We start from the raw sequence: 12219 nt of genomic DNA, 5'->3' as shown, positions 1-12219 counted from the left end.
CCGAGGACAGGGAGGGGTACCGTCCCCTCAGCAGGGCCAGTTCCCCGGGACACAGAGCCTCCTCCAGGCCCCCAAGATGGGGACTCATCCCCAGACAGCCTGGGACTCACTCCCTGGGGCCCCAGCTGCAGACAGTGCTGAGGGCACATGGGCCCAGGCAGCCCTTTGTGCCGGCCAGGTAATAGCCTCGGCCACACGAGCCCCTCCGTGTCCTGCAGCCCCTTCTTCCCGGGTGGCGAAGCTGGCTTGCTGCAGGCGGCCGTTCCGCGGACGAAGGGCCAGGCCCCGGAGGAGGAGCCGGGCACATGGCGCACCCATCAGGGTCTCCTTCAGCCCCCGAACCGTAGCCACCAGTGGGACTGCGTAACCCAGACGGGGGAGCTGGAGAGGAAACCTGCTTTGTTTGCATCGAGCCGGAGTGATGGTAGCCAGCAGGTTCTAGAAGAGCTATGGGGGGTGGACCCTCCCAGGAGCAGCACCATCGGTCGGGGGCAGCTGCACCTACCGGACCCTGACGAGAAGGGAGAAAAGGACCCAGAGTGCCCTCAGTCTGATGGGGGTACTGGTGGGGTGCCTGAAGGGGTAGGTGGACCCAGTTTCCCTGAGAAGGTGTGCCTGCTCACCTACTCAACCTCGTGTGTGCGGGGCGTGCGTGTACAAACACTTCGGACAGCCCACGGGCTGGAGGATGGATGCGAGCCCCGCGCTGGGCCCGGGGACGGTCCCCGGACGCCGTGAGGACGGGGACTCTTACCTTAAGCTGCTTGCGCACTTTCTCGATGAAGAATTTCCAGCACGTCTCCCGCGTGTCGGTCATGCCGAGGGCCTTCACCTGCGGCCGCATGGAGGAGATGATGTTCTCCACCTCGTCCTCCACGAACAGCCCCGGGATCTCCCCCGAGGCCAGCAGGTCATTGATCAGCACCAGGAACTGCTCCTCGGCCACCTGCGAGTCTGTCATCAGGAACACGGAGGGGACGTTCTTCACCGCCGACTTCACGTACTGCGCGCTCAGGTCGACCTGGACCCAAGCAGGACACGGTCACAGCGGTAAGTCGTGCGTCAGGTCCGTTTCACCACCAAGAAAGAAGGAAAGACCCACAAAACCTCGGAGATCCTAAAGGAGGTCTCTGCTCCGAGCAGTCCCTACGCGAGGCCTATCCTGTCCCTAGTAGGATTGAAAGCAGCAGCTCATGGACGGTTGCGCGGTCGTGCGGGAGGATACGGGGTACATGAAGGAGAGCAGCAGGAAGGGAAAAAGAGAAGTGCGCACACAGCGGCTCGGAGGGTGGCTGTTCTGCAGGACGCACGCACGCACACAGGACCCACCCGCGCACACAAGCCGCTCGCAGGTTTGCACGCAGAACCTACGCGGGGCTTGACGACGTGCTCTCCGGGAAGTCTGGTTTTCCGTAAGCCCCGTGGGCCGTGTTTGTTTTCCCCTTGCCCAGCCCCGGAGTCCCACCTTCCTAGGCTGTGGGCCGTCCGGTGTCTCTACCTCCCCCCTCCCAGTGCCTCCCAACCCCCCAACATGTCCTTCCTTCCTCCCCCCCCACGACTCCTTAGACACCCCCGTATGCGGAGCCGTGTTCGTGACCCGCATTCCTCCTGGCGCTTGTGACCCGGCGGCCCTCGGCCCCCAGCGCGGTTCTGTCCCATCCTCGTTTCCTGCCGGGCGGGGTGGGAGGGGACGCCACCCTGCCGGTCCCCACTCCCCATAGCACCTGCTTGAGAAGGAAGAGGTCAGGGGTCGCCGGCATCTGGGCATGTCTGGGGTTGGCAGTGATGGGGGTGGGGCACGAGCTCCTGTTTCTGGCCAGGAGGTCCCCAGAGCTGCTTATTAGAAGGGGGAAAGTGCAGGGTGCAGGGCCCCCAGCCAAGCCCGCCTCCCACTCCCTCCTGCGCAGGCAGAGCCCTCCCGCCACCCCTGGACTCCAGCCTCTCCCACCCCCTCACTATACTCTGCTGTCCCAGCCTTCATGGGCTCACTGGGTTTTTCCACTTCTCCCTACTGGTCCTCAAACCGCCCTCCACTTGGTTCTGGGATCTCCCAGGTCCTGGTCCTCTCTGCTCAACCACGTGACGGCCCCTCGTTTCCTGGGGACCAAGTCCCGGATGTTCACCGTGGCTCGCAGGGTCCCTCGAGGGCGGTTCCTGACCCCTTCCTGCCACATCCCTAACCTGCAGTGGGCACCCACAGCGCGTGCGGTGGACAGGATACCAAGGTCACGCCCCGGACAGCGCGGGGCAAGGCCCGCTGGCCCACCCTGCCTCCCTCCTTCCTTCCGAGCCCACACCCGCTGCTCCGTCAAGGACAGGGAACCGTTAGCACAAAACGGCTCCGTGGGGTACTGAGGTCAGGCCTCGGCGTGCTCTTCTATGAGCAGAATAACACCACTCAGACTCAACAATGCTCACCACCGGCCCTAGAGGGACGAGCCGGGAACAGCATCTGCTCAGGGACAGAGCATAGGGCCAGACGCAGTCTTAACAGTAGCCCAACACCATCTGGTTAGTAGACGAGAAACTTCCCAGCCGAGAAAACCCCGTGAGATGACACAGCCCAGGTGTAAGGATCCTGGTTGGCCTTGAGTGCCTTCGGGATACCAGCAGGAATGATGCTGGTCGGCCAAGCGGGCCTATCCCGGCCAGGAGGCAGCGTCTGGGAGAGAGAGCCCCCACGTAGCGAGGCTTAAGTCCCTTAAGGCAGGGACTTAAAAAACGCATTGGCTAGTCCTGTGTTAGGAAGAGCAGAATCTTCTGGGCACAATGACACCCAGAGACAGATGCTGGTCTGGAGGCTGTGGTCCCCGGCCCAGCCCACCTGGGTTGCCGGCAGGCTGTCATCCCTACTGTACTTCCCGGGATCTCCGCCAGCAGACCACCTCCTCTGCAGAGGACCCGGGAAGCTGTGCTCTAGTGGACTCCAGATCACCCCGCCGAACCTGCCCGCCCACGATGGGGACGGTCCTGCCGACTCTGGCACCGTCCTGGCCCGCGGCAGTGGCCCGGGCCCTGATGCAGAGAGACGGGCCCCTGGAATGGGGTCGAATCAATACCTGCTCCAATCTGAAACGCTAAGGTGATTTGTTCTGGGCTAGTCATGTTTGACAAGCACACAGTTCCCTGACAGAGCAAATTTTCGGGGAAAAAAAAATCAATAAAAAGCCTTGGCGGCATACCTTGGGGACGGGAGACCTGTTTACGCTAATGTTTACTTATTAATTCAAAAAGCAGCCTTCCCGAATCCAAGTTTGTGGTTAGAGACCCAGTAACAGCCCTGAATTACTTAATCTGGCCAATGGGGCATGGCACAGGACCGCCCAGGAACCGGGGACGGGAACCGGGGCCTTCACTTTCGTCCGGGCTGCCTCCGCAGACTCGCGCCCAGCAGGAACGGACACCACGTGTCCCCTCACCTTTGCCACCTGGGCGTGGGCACCGGCCAACGTGTGTCCTGGCCCTTCTTTTGTATGAGGACCCCGCAGTGATGTGCACTTTCTGTGCGCGGGTGGCGCGAGTGGTGAGATTTCTGCGCCCCTCCCCGCCCCCCAGCCAAGGGCAGCTTGTCGAAAGCCGCGGCTCACCTTGAGGTCTGGGATCCCGTAGCCCTTCTTGAGGGTGATCTGGAAGACCTCCAGCGCGCTGATGTAGGCGGCCAGGCGCGAGAGGCTCTGCTTGCCGCTGCCGCCCACGCCCACCAGCAGGGCGTTCCCGCGGGGCAGCTCCAGGATACGGTTGATCCGGCAGATGTGAGCCACCGCGTCTTCGAACAGCACCTGCGGGGGCCGGAGAGAAGCCTCGGCTGCCCTCCCGCGGCACAGACCCTCCTCCCAGCCCGGGGCCGTGCTGGCGGCGAGTCACGCGGCCCCAGAGCGCCAGGAAGGTGCTCCTAATGAGACAGGACGGGAGACCCGGGTCCCCCCCCGGCCCGTCGCCGGGGCTGTCCGCTCAGCACTACTCACCAAGTTCATGGCTGCGTTGACTTCGTTGTAACTGTCCAGGACCTCTACCAGGAGCTTGTTCAGATGAGCCACATTGGTTACCGGCAGGTATTTGGGCTCCCCGATCCCGTGAGAAAAGTGGCAGAAGAGATTTGGTTTGGCAAAAAGGAGCTCGTCGCCAAGATCCTAGAGATAAGCGGGAGGCGCACCTGTTGCTGGCCACCACGGGCACGCAGGTCGTTAGTGGCAGCCCTGGTGCACTTTGGGCTCAGGATGCCGGGGCAAGTCTTCATGGGCCCAAGCCACTGGAGGTCGGGCTCTGCTACCCGCAGTCCCAGGCATCAGGAGTGCCCATCGCATCAGGAGGAAGATAAGAATCTGCCAAGAGAGCCCGGAACACACCAGCAGAGCACACGGACCCAGCCAGCTCTTTCTCTACCCCAAATGGACAGATGGAGGCCATCACAGCCTCACCTACGGAGGAGTCAGTCCTTGCTCCCTCAGACCTACACTCACGTGACAGTCATTTCTTGGGACCCAGTGTGGACCTCCCCATCCTCCTGTGGGGGCCCTTCCAAGAGGACTGGCCTTCTCGTTGACCCCAGGTACTCTGTCCTCTGGGAGCCTCTCTGGGCTCATCAGAGGGACTTGGTGGCTTGACTCACATCAAAGAACTTCTTGGTGGACGCGATGGTGACCCTGCGCAGTGTTTCCTGGTCTTTCTCGTCAACCATTTTGTCTCCGTACACTCGCTCAGCTTCATGCAGCCAGAGGCGGACCAGGTCGAGCGGTGTTCTCAGGATCTCCAGGGTGGAAAACAAGATTCCCTGTCCCAGACACAGGTGGTCAGCGACCTTAGCTGCGCTACGAAGGCCAGCCAAGGGCTGTTCAAGAGGGTGGCCGCTTGCCCAGACAGCGATCTGTCAAGCCAAGGAAGCCACCGCTGGCCAAGCCCATGCACATCCTGGAGGCTGGAGGGTGTGTCGTGCGGAGGGGTGTGGGGGAGGGGGTTCTCATGAGACAGAACCAGGGGATTCCTTCTCTAAGAGGAGGGATAGTAGACAAGGGGCAAGGGAGTGTGACCACGGCGGGAAGCCAGACCCAGTGGGTTCCCAGTTGGGGCTCCGCAGCCAGCCTGCCCATGTCCAGTCCTGGCTCAGCCTTTACTGAGCAAGTGCCCCGGACACATTCAGTGCGTTCTTATGGAGGCTCTGCCATTTTCCAGGCCCTCTCTGGGACTCTGGGCTCACAGCAACAAGGGAGGCCCTGCCTTCATGGAGCCGAGATTCTAGTGGGAAATGCAAGCAGGCAAGGGTAGTTATGCACTGGGACGTGGGCTGCGGTTGACATAAACCGGGGCAGTCAGGCAGCAAAGGGATGAGGAGGGGCCTCTAGCCGGCCTGACATTTGAGGTGAGCATGCCTTAACCTCCTGGAGTCTTAGACCCCCCTTCTGTAACATGGGGGTGTAGGAGCATGTGACATGTATTTTGGAGGAGAATATGGGTGTATAAGTGGCCAAACCTGGTGCCTGGCTCAGACTAAACAGTAAGAGAAAACATCATTGCTGTCACCACCACCACCATCACTACCATCACCACCACCACCAAAGCCAGCACCACCATCACCATCACCATCACCACCAATACCACCACCATCACCACCACCATCACCACCATCACCACCAAAGCCAGCACCACCATCACCATCACCACCACCACCACCACGACCACCATCACCACCATCATCACCACCATTATCACCACCATCACCACCAAAGCCAGCACCACCATCACCATCACCACCACTACCACCACCACCACCATCATCACCACCACCACCATCACCATCAAAGCCAGCACCACCGTCACCATCACCACCATCATCGCGGCCACCACTGTCACCGTCACCACCATCACTGTCGTCATCATCACAGCCATCACCGCTGTCACTACTATGGTGATGTCATCAGTCCACACATCACTTTGCTTTCCCTCCCCAGAGCAGTGGAGGAAGAGAGCCCCTTGGATCAGGGATGTGGCCAAAACAGGGCTCTAAGAGCCGTACCTGGAAAATATTGGAGAGATCCCTGAGGTTGAAGACATAGTGAAACTTAATGGCCGTGGGAAGGAATGTTGCCGTGACTTTCTGGTGCAGGGCTGTTACAGGAAAGAGATACGTCGATTCTTAGGTGCTCTGAATGGCCTCAGGAAGTACAGAGCTTGGGGTACGGTCTCTAGAGCAAATGTACTACGGAATAGTGACAACTCGAGGAATAGATCTGCGCTGACTCGGGGGGAGGTTTGCTGCTCTGCTGACGTGTAACTCCTGTTGGAGTGCTGAATTTCCTACCCCTGCCTTCTCCTCAAGCAGTCAGATTTCACAAGATCTCCTGCTGAAACACAGCCTCGTTTAAAAGTATTGATTTGAAAGTATGAATAAAATATCGGCCGGGGGAGTGTGTGAAGAAGCCACGGGGCCCGCAGAGCCGCCGGCTGTGTCCGCAGACAGGGGGCTGCGGCTGGCCAGCTTACCCAGGGCCGAGGCCACCAGCTGGCTGCTCATCCTCTGAACGGCCATGGGGACCGAGCGGAAGGCCAGGTGCTGGGCCAGGATTGTGCTGTAGATGGTGGTGAGGGCCTCCTGGCCCGGGAAGCTCACGGCAAACACGCAGAAGTGGCGCTGCCCAGAACAAGACAAGCCCCATCAGGCTGCCTGCGGGGTCTAGCTTGTGGCTGGGGCTGCCTTCTCGGGGGCCCCCAGGGGTGTGTGGACGTGGTCAGAACGGACAGGTGCCCTCCTTGTGCTAAAACCCCATCAAATATCAATCGTGTCCCAAACCGCCAGATCCACGCAGCACGCTCTCCGGCCACGTTCTGGCGGAGGCGAGGGTGTCTCAGGGCCCAGGCCTGGTGTTCTATTCTCGGTCCCCGTCTGCTTGATACTTTAGCAGGGAGGTCCTGCCGGGGTGGGGTCGCAGAGGCGACACAGGATATCCTGTGAATTCTGAGTTTCAGAAGCACAACAAGTCATTGTTTTCAGGACCGGGGTGTCCCGGACACCGCACCGGATGGCTTATCCCGGCTGAGTGCTTGTTGTTGGTCTGAAATTCACAGTTGACAGGACGCCTGGTCTTGCACTTGCGAACTCGGGCAGCCCTGTGGGGTCCGGCAGGGGGCGGGCTGGCTCCTGTCTCGCTGCCCCGGGGAGCCTCCTGCGCACGCCTGCCACAAGGGGAGGGGGCTCTCCGGAGAGCGTCGGCCCGCAGCCCTGACAGCGCCCCGAATCAGTGCTTCTATTTTCTTGTGCCAAAGTGTACCTCCAGCCCAGAGTGGCCGGCTAACCAGCGTGACCCCTGCCTACCTGGAGCCTGGGATCGATGGTGAAGGAGCCGGAGGTGGGGTTCATGCAGGCCACGTACTGGCAGTTGTGGATGTCCTTCAGCGTCAGCTTCTGCCTGTCGTACCTGCGCGGGGGAGGCGGGAGCCGCGTCGAGCCGCCGGCCTGGGGGAGCCCTCCCCGGGCGCCCCCGCCCGCCCCCGGTCATTTCTGGCACATCGCTTAGAGGTGCAACGGCCAATTTTGCTTCACGGTCTCAAGAAAAGTTTGAAATGGGAGGCGTCGTAGTGGCTCAGGGTGCAGGCATGAGGTCGGATCCCAGCTCCGCAGCTGTGCAGGGGGACCCCAGGCAAGGCGGCCCCACCCCAGGCCCCTGGGTCATGGTGAGGAGCAACCGAGCTAATGCACCGAGACACACTTAGGACCCCTGAATAGGGCCGGTGCTCAGCAGATGTCTGCCCCGTTGTCCTTACGTCCTGGGCAGCCGGGATCATCGCGCAGGCGGGGTATCTCCTTGATGGCGCGTGCAGGGACTCAGAGGCATTTCAAGATCATCAAGCCTTTTCCCTGCACTTCTGACCCACGGGGGTTCCCCGCGTTGTGTGTTTTCTTCCGTTGGGAGCTGTTGCCTGTTCTTGTCCGCTCCTAGGAATTCCTTGCACACTCTGGACGCCGACCCGCCGTCCGTCTCAGACACGGCAAGTCCTCTTCCCCGTTCCTCTGTGAGCGTGTGTGTGAGGGGCCTCAGTGGCTGGGCTGTCCCGAGCCTTGGGGGACATGGTCTTCGAGCGGTGTCATCCCACGCCACGTTCAGTGCCTGCCTGGGTTGGGACCGCTCGTCTGGCTCGGTCACACGCCCTGGGAGTGGCCCTTGACACCCTGCCCCCACATCCCTGTCCCTGCCTCGCTGCTGACCTTCCCCGCATCCGACTGCCCCTGAGCTCTGTGTGGCAAGTGACGGGTGCAGGTGACCTTGACCCTGTGAACCGCTCTCTGGCTCTAGTTCTTGGCAGCAAAGGGGTGGGCTTCATGCCTCCGGGGTCTCATTTCCAATGGGAGTTCTTGGGTTCCTTCGGTCCCCAGACCCCCAGGTTTGACCTGGGCCACTGACCAGGTCATTAGGGGACCGTTGCGTCAAGGCACATGTAGGTTAACCAAACCGAATGTTGTTCTGGTCTTTCCAAACTGCAGCTGTAAACAGGCCATGCGTGGCTCTCGGCTACCCGCAGGAGAAGGCTTCTGGGCCAGCACGAGTCTTGAGGTCTGGCTGCAGCTGCCCCGAGCGTCTTCTCTCTCTGGCTCCACACTCCAGCCACGCTGGGTCCTCCTCGGGCCATGCTTCCTCCCCTGGGCCTCTGTGTGTGGCATCTGCTCTGCCCGGGATGCTGTCCCTCCAAAGTCCCTCCCACGGCCAGTCCTGACGTTGTCTCGAGCTCTTGGGAGCAGGGCGGCCTCCCCAGGCCAGTCTCTGTCCCCGCCGGGGGACTGCTCTGGGCCCATGCTGGGGGGCTCCCTCAGAGCTCCCCCTGCCTGTCTGACTGCACCTCTTTGTCTCCTCTGCCAGATGGACCCTTGATGGGGAGGGACCTGTCTGTCCTCCTCTGTGGGTGCCCTCGGCCACGGCTGCCAGCCCGGGGCCTAGCTGATGGGTGAAGTGGAGACCTGATACACCCTCCAGCCCTGAGTGGCCCCCGCCCCCGTCATCTGTGTCGTGGTCCTGCTCCCTGCCCGGGCCCCCTCCCCACCCACTCACCAGTGCCCGTGGTCCATGTGCTGCCGAATGAGTGTGTGGGGGGCCACCGTCCCGTACTTGTCGACCTCGGGCATGTTCATGTCGTCGATGAAGTAGATCAGCTTCTTGGTGCCTGGGGGGCCGTAGTTCCTCCCGGATTTCTTCTCCAGGGGCTTCTCAAGAACCCCTAGAGAAAGGATCCGATTGGCTATCACTGTTTCCCTGCTACATCCTGTTGGGAGGTCCTGTTGGGCCCAGGGTGCCCAGCACTGCAGGCCGTGGCCGAGGGAGTGGCCCTGGAGGGGGCACCGGGGGGGGGGTGGACCCTTGACTTCCATCACCCCCAGGAGCAAAGGAGCTGTGGGCGTGGAGGGGCCAAGGCCCAGGCCGCAGGAACCTTCCAGCTGGACAACCTCGGGGCCACACCAGACCAGTTGTGCCAGAGGCTCCTGTGGGATCTGCCCCGGAGCTCCTACTCCCCCTACTCTATGGCTTGTGGCCAGCGGAGGGGCTGTGACGAGGGAAGAGGACCCCGGCCAGTCCCTGTCTTTGGTGAGGAGGAGTCATGGGGAATGTGGAGGCCAGGGGTCAGCCACGTGGGATGAGCGTGATTGGGGGTGACCAGGCTGGGCTGTAGGGGCCCACCGTGGGCCTTGCCCCCCACCCTGCACCCCTGCTCCGGCCGCGCACCCACCCTGCAGCATGGCGGAGGTGGTGTAGAAGTTGAAGGGCACGGCCTGCACCAGGTAGTCGTCGGTGTTGAGGCTGTCCAGCTTGTCCCCCATCAGCACGGACTTGCCGGTGCCTGCGTTCCCCACCAGCATCAACGGCCACGACTTCTCCATGAGCAGGTCCATGAAGTAGCGGATTCGGATGGTCTCTGTGGTGTGCACCAGAGAGGCCTGGCGGGGTGGGGGGGCGGGAGGACCGCAGGGGAAGGAGGAGCCGTGAGCCTCAGACACACCGTGCCTCCGATGTCCCCCTTCCAACTCATTGAGGGACCCGACCGGTTTGTTGCGTCTCCGGTTTACGCGGGAGGTCCCACTGTGGAAGCGTTTGCGTGGGGTCGCCCGTCACGAAGCAGGAGTCCTGCCCCGAAGTCGTCCGTCAACTGTCACCTGTCCGGGACAAGTTACCTGCAGAGGGACGTCCGGGTCCAGCTCAAAGGCAGGCACCTTGTCTGTCCACGGCAGGAACTTTTTCGTGTCCGGATCGATGTAGTAGTCGAAGATTGTCCCCTGCGAGGGGAGCTTGATTGTTTTGAATTCGTTGACCCACCATTTGCTGAACTCGACCCGATAATCCACAAGCTGTCGAAGAACGAGAACCAAACAGGGCCCAGCTCGGGGCGGCCGGGACCTCTCGCGGGCGGCGGGCTCCTGCGTGGTCGGCTGCTCACCTGGTCCTGGAACATGGCCCCCCCAAACGCCCAGAAGCAGGCAAACACGAAGTAGAGCTCGTACAGCTCCTTGGGGGAGTCGGGCGGTGTGTTCTTCTCCGTGAGGAGGCACTCGAGCAGGTACAGGATCATCTGGGTGACCGTGATCTCGGGAATGGGCGTGATCTTCTTGAACCCGAGCCGCAGCTTGTCCAGGCACGTGGGCAGGTACTTGTCGAAGAGGATCATCAGGTTGGCCTTCTCCGACTGCACCTTGCGCCTCTCGATCCAGCTGCTCACCACCCTGGGGCAGACGGGGAGGCACTGGGTGTTGGGACCACCCTGTTGGGTCTGCCTGGCCTCCCTCCCCTGGCTGAACAGCCCTGGTGTCTCTATGTGCTTCTGGCGTGCCTGCCTTGTGATGGGGCCAGACATAGAGCTTATGAGAGCCTGACAAGTGTGTGGGGCTGGGGAGGATGGGCTCTTTTTCTGACATTCTAGCTATGGGGCTGCTGTAAGCTTAGAACAACTGGGAACCACCTTTTCTTCCCCAAATAAAGTCAATACTGAGAGCAGAGCTGAACATAGGGGAAGTAAAAGATCTCATGACATCATCTGGGTGGGAAGGGGAAGGAAGGGAGAGAAAGGGAGAGGAACAGGGATCTCATTACATCATCTGAATTCCTGGATTCAGCCATGCCTGAAGCTGTCTTGGTGAACTGAGCCAATTCTTTTTTTTTTTTTTTTCTCTCTTTAGTTTGAGTTGAATTTGCCATATTGGGAGAGCCCAAACTAATGCAATAGACAGTCTGTGAGCAACCACGTCACACTCTCTGGCGCCCACCTGCCTCTGGAGTGGGCTCCCCAGAAGGGGCCCACCATAAGGGTGAGATCGCAGACTCTGAGGCCTGCTGCCTGGGCCTGAGTCACTCCACTGTGGCCAACAGTGGCTTGGGCGAGTTACTCAACACGTCATCTATAAGTGCGAAAGACAACAGTGACCCCCGTTTCAAAGCACCACCTGGGCTGATATTTTAAAAGCCCGTAGAAGGGAGCCTGAGTGCTGCACGAGTGCCTGCTAAAAGCATAAATAGGGTCTGGCTGCCTCGTGTGTCTTTTCCAGGACGGCCCGAGCAGAAGCAGGAAGCTGGGGTCGGCAGCCGCGGCCCCGAGGACAAGCCTCTCCGTGAGCGAGCTCCCGCCTCGGACGGCCCATCCTAACCGTGCTCGATCAGAACTGAGAACCAAAGCTGAAAGCTCTGCCGTGTCGCTCCCAGCACGGTCTCCAGTCACAGGGCCATCCCCTCCCCAGCTCGCGTCCGCAGGCAAGGCGCGGTAACCCCATGCCGGACAGTTAGGACCCGACTCCGGAGACGGCGGGTCTCCAGAACGGAGCCTGGCCGCGAGTCTGTGCGCACGCCGCCGCCGCATTCGCCCTCCTGCCTGAAGGTGTTCATGTCATGTCGAGTGAGAGACGTTGCCCTGGTTAGAGTCCTCCGCGCGTGCAGGTGGGCACGCCGGCTCGGACGGGAAGTGCAGGCCCAGGGAGACACGCGCGCGTGGGAGGCCCAGCCGGCCTGGCTCCTGCCCGGCCCCCAGAGGCAGCCTCGCTTCACTTCCCGCTCTGGGATATGCCCCGCAGTCTCCAGGCCTCCAGTCACGGCCGCCCCTGGGGGAGCTGCCTTTCTCCCGGGGGCCCCGGGCCGATCCCTACCCTCTCCACTTCTCTCCTCCTCGTCCCCAAAGGCCTGCTCGCTTCTTCCCCTGGGGTCCCCAAGAGCTGCTCCCGGGGCAAGGCTTCCCTCCGCGCTCTCTCCTTCCGGCCCC

The 12219-nt window shown here is 61.4% G+C and overlaps 1 protein-coding gene across 6 annotated transcripts in view; it reads right to left on the bottom strand.

The window, feature by feature from the left end:
• Window positions 1-12219, bottom strand: part of DNAH17 (dynein axonemal heavy chain 17) — a 90428-nt gene that overhangs the window by 28624 nt on the left and 49585 nt on the right. For all 6 annotated transcript variants that reach the window (XM_013054360.2, XM_004748797.3, XM_045085799.1 and 3 more), the window contains 11 exons: window positions 10414-10696; window positions 10151-10324; window positions 9709-9916; window positions 9036-9201; window positions 7307-7409; window positions 6478-6625; window positions 6011-6102; window positions 4610-4771; window positions 3966-4130; window positions 3588-3779; window positions 755-1021 (listed from right to left, as the gene is read on the bottom strand). In XM_013054360.2, the coding sequence (XP_012909814.1) occupies window positions 755-1021; window positions 3588-3779; window positions 3966-4130; window positions 4610-4771; window positions 6011-6102; window positions 6478-6625; window positions 7307-7409; window positions 9036-9201; window positions 9709-9916; window positions 10151-10324; window positions 10414-10696 (1960 nt within the window). The remainder of the gene's footprint in view (window positions 1-754; window positions 1022-3587; window positions 3780-3965; window positions 4131-4609; window positions 4772-6010; window positions 6103-6477; window positions 6626-7306; window positions 7410-9035; window positions 9202-9708; window positions 9917-10150; window positions 10325-10413; window positions 10697-12219) is intronic.

The sequence above is a fragment of the Mustela putorius genome, unplaced genomic scaffold (assembly GCF_011764305.1).
Source record: "Mustela putorius furo isolate JIRA1106 unplaced genomic scaffold, ASM1176430v1.1 tig00000873_pilon_pilon_pilon, whole genome shotgun sequence".
Taxonomy (NCBI): Eukaryota; Metazoa; Chordata; class Mammalia; order Carnivora; family Mustelidae; genus Mustela; species Mustela putorius.
The sequence above is the reverse complement of the archived record's forward strand: the minus strand, read 5'-3'. Positions and strand labels throughout refer to the sequence as shown.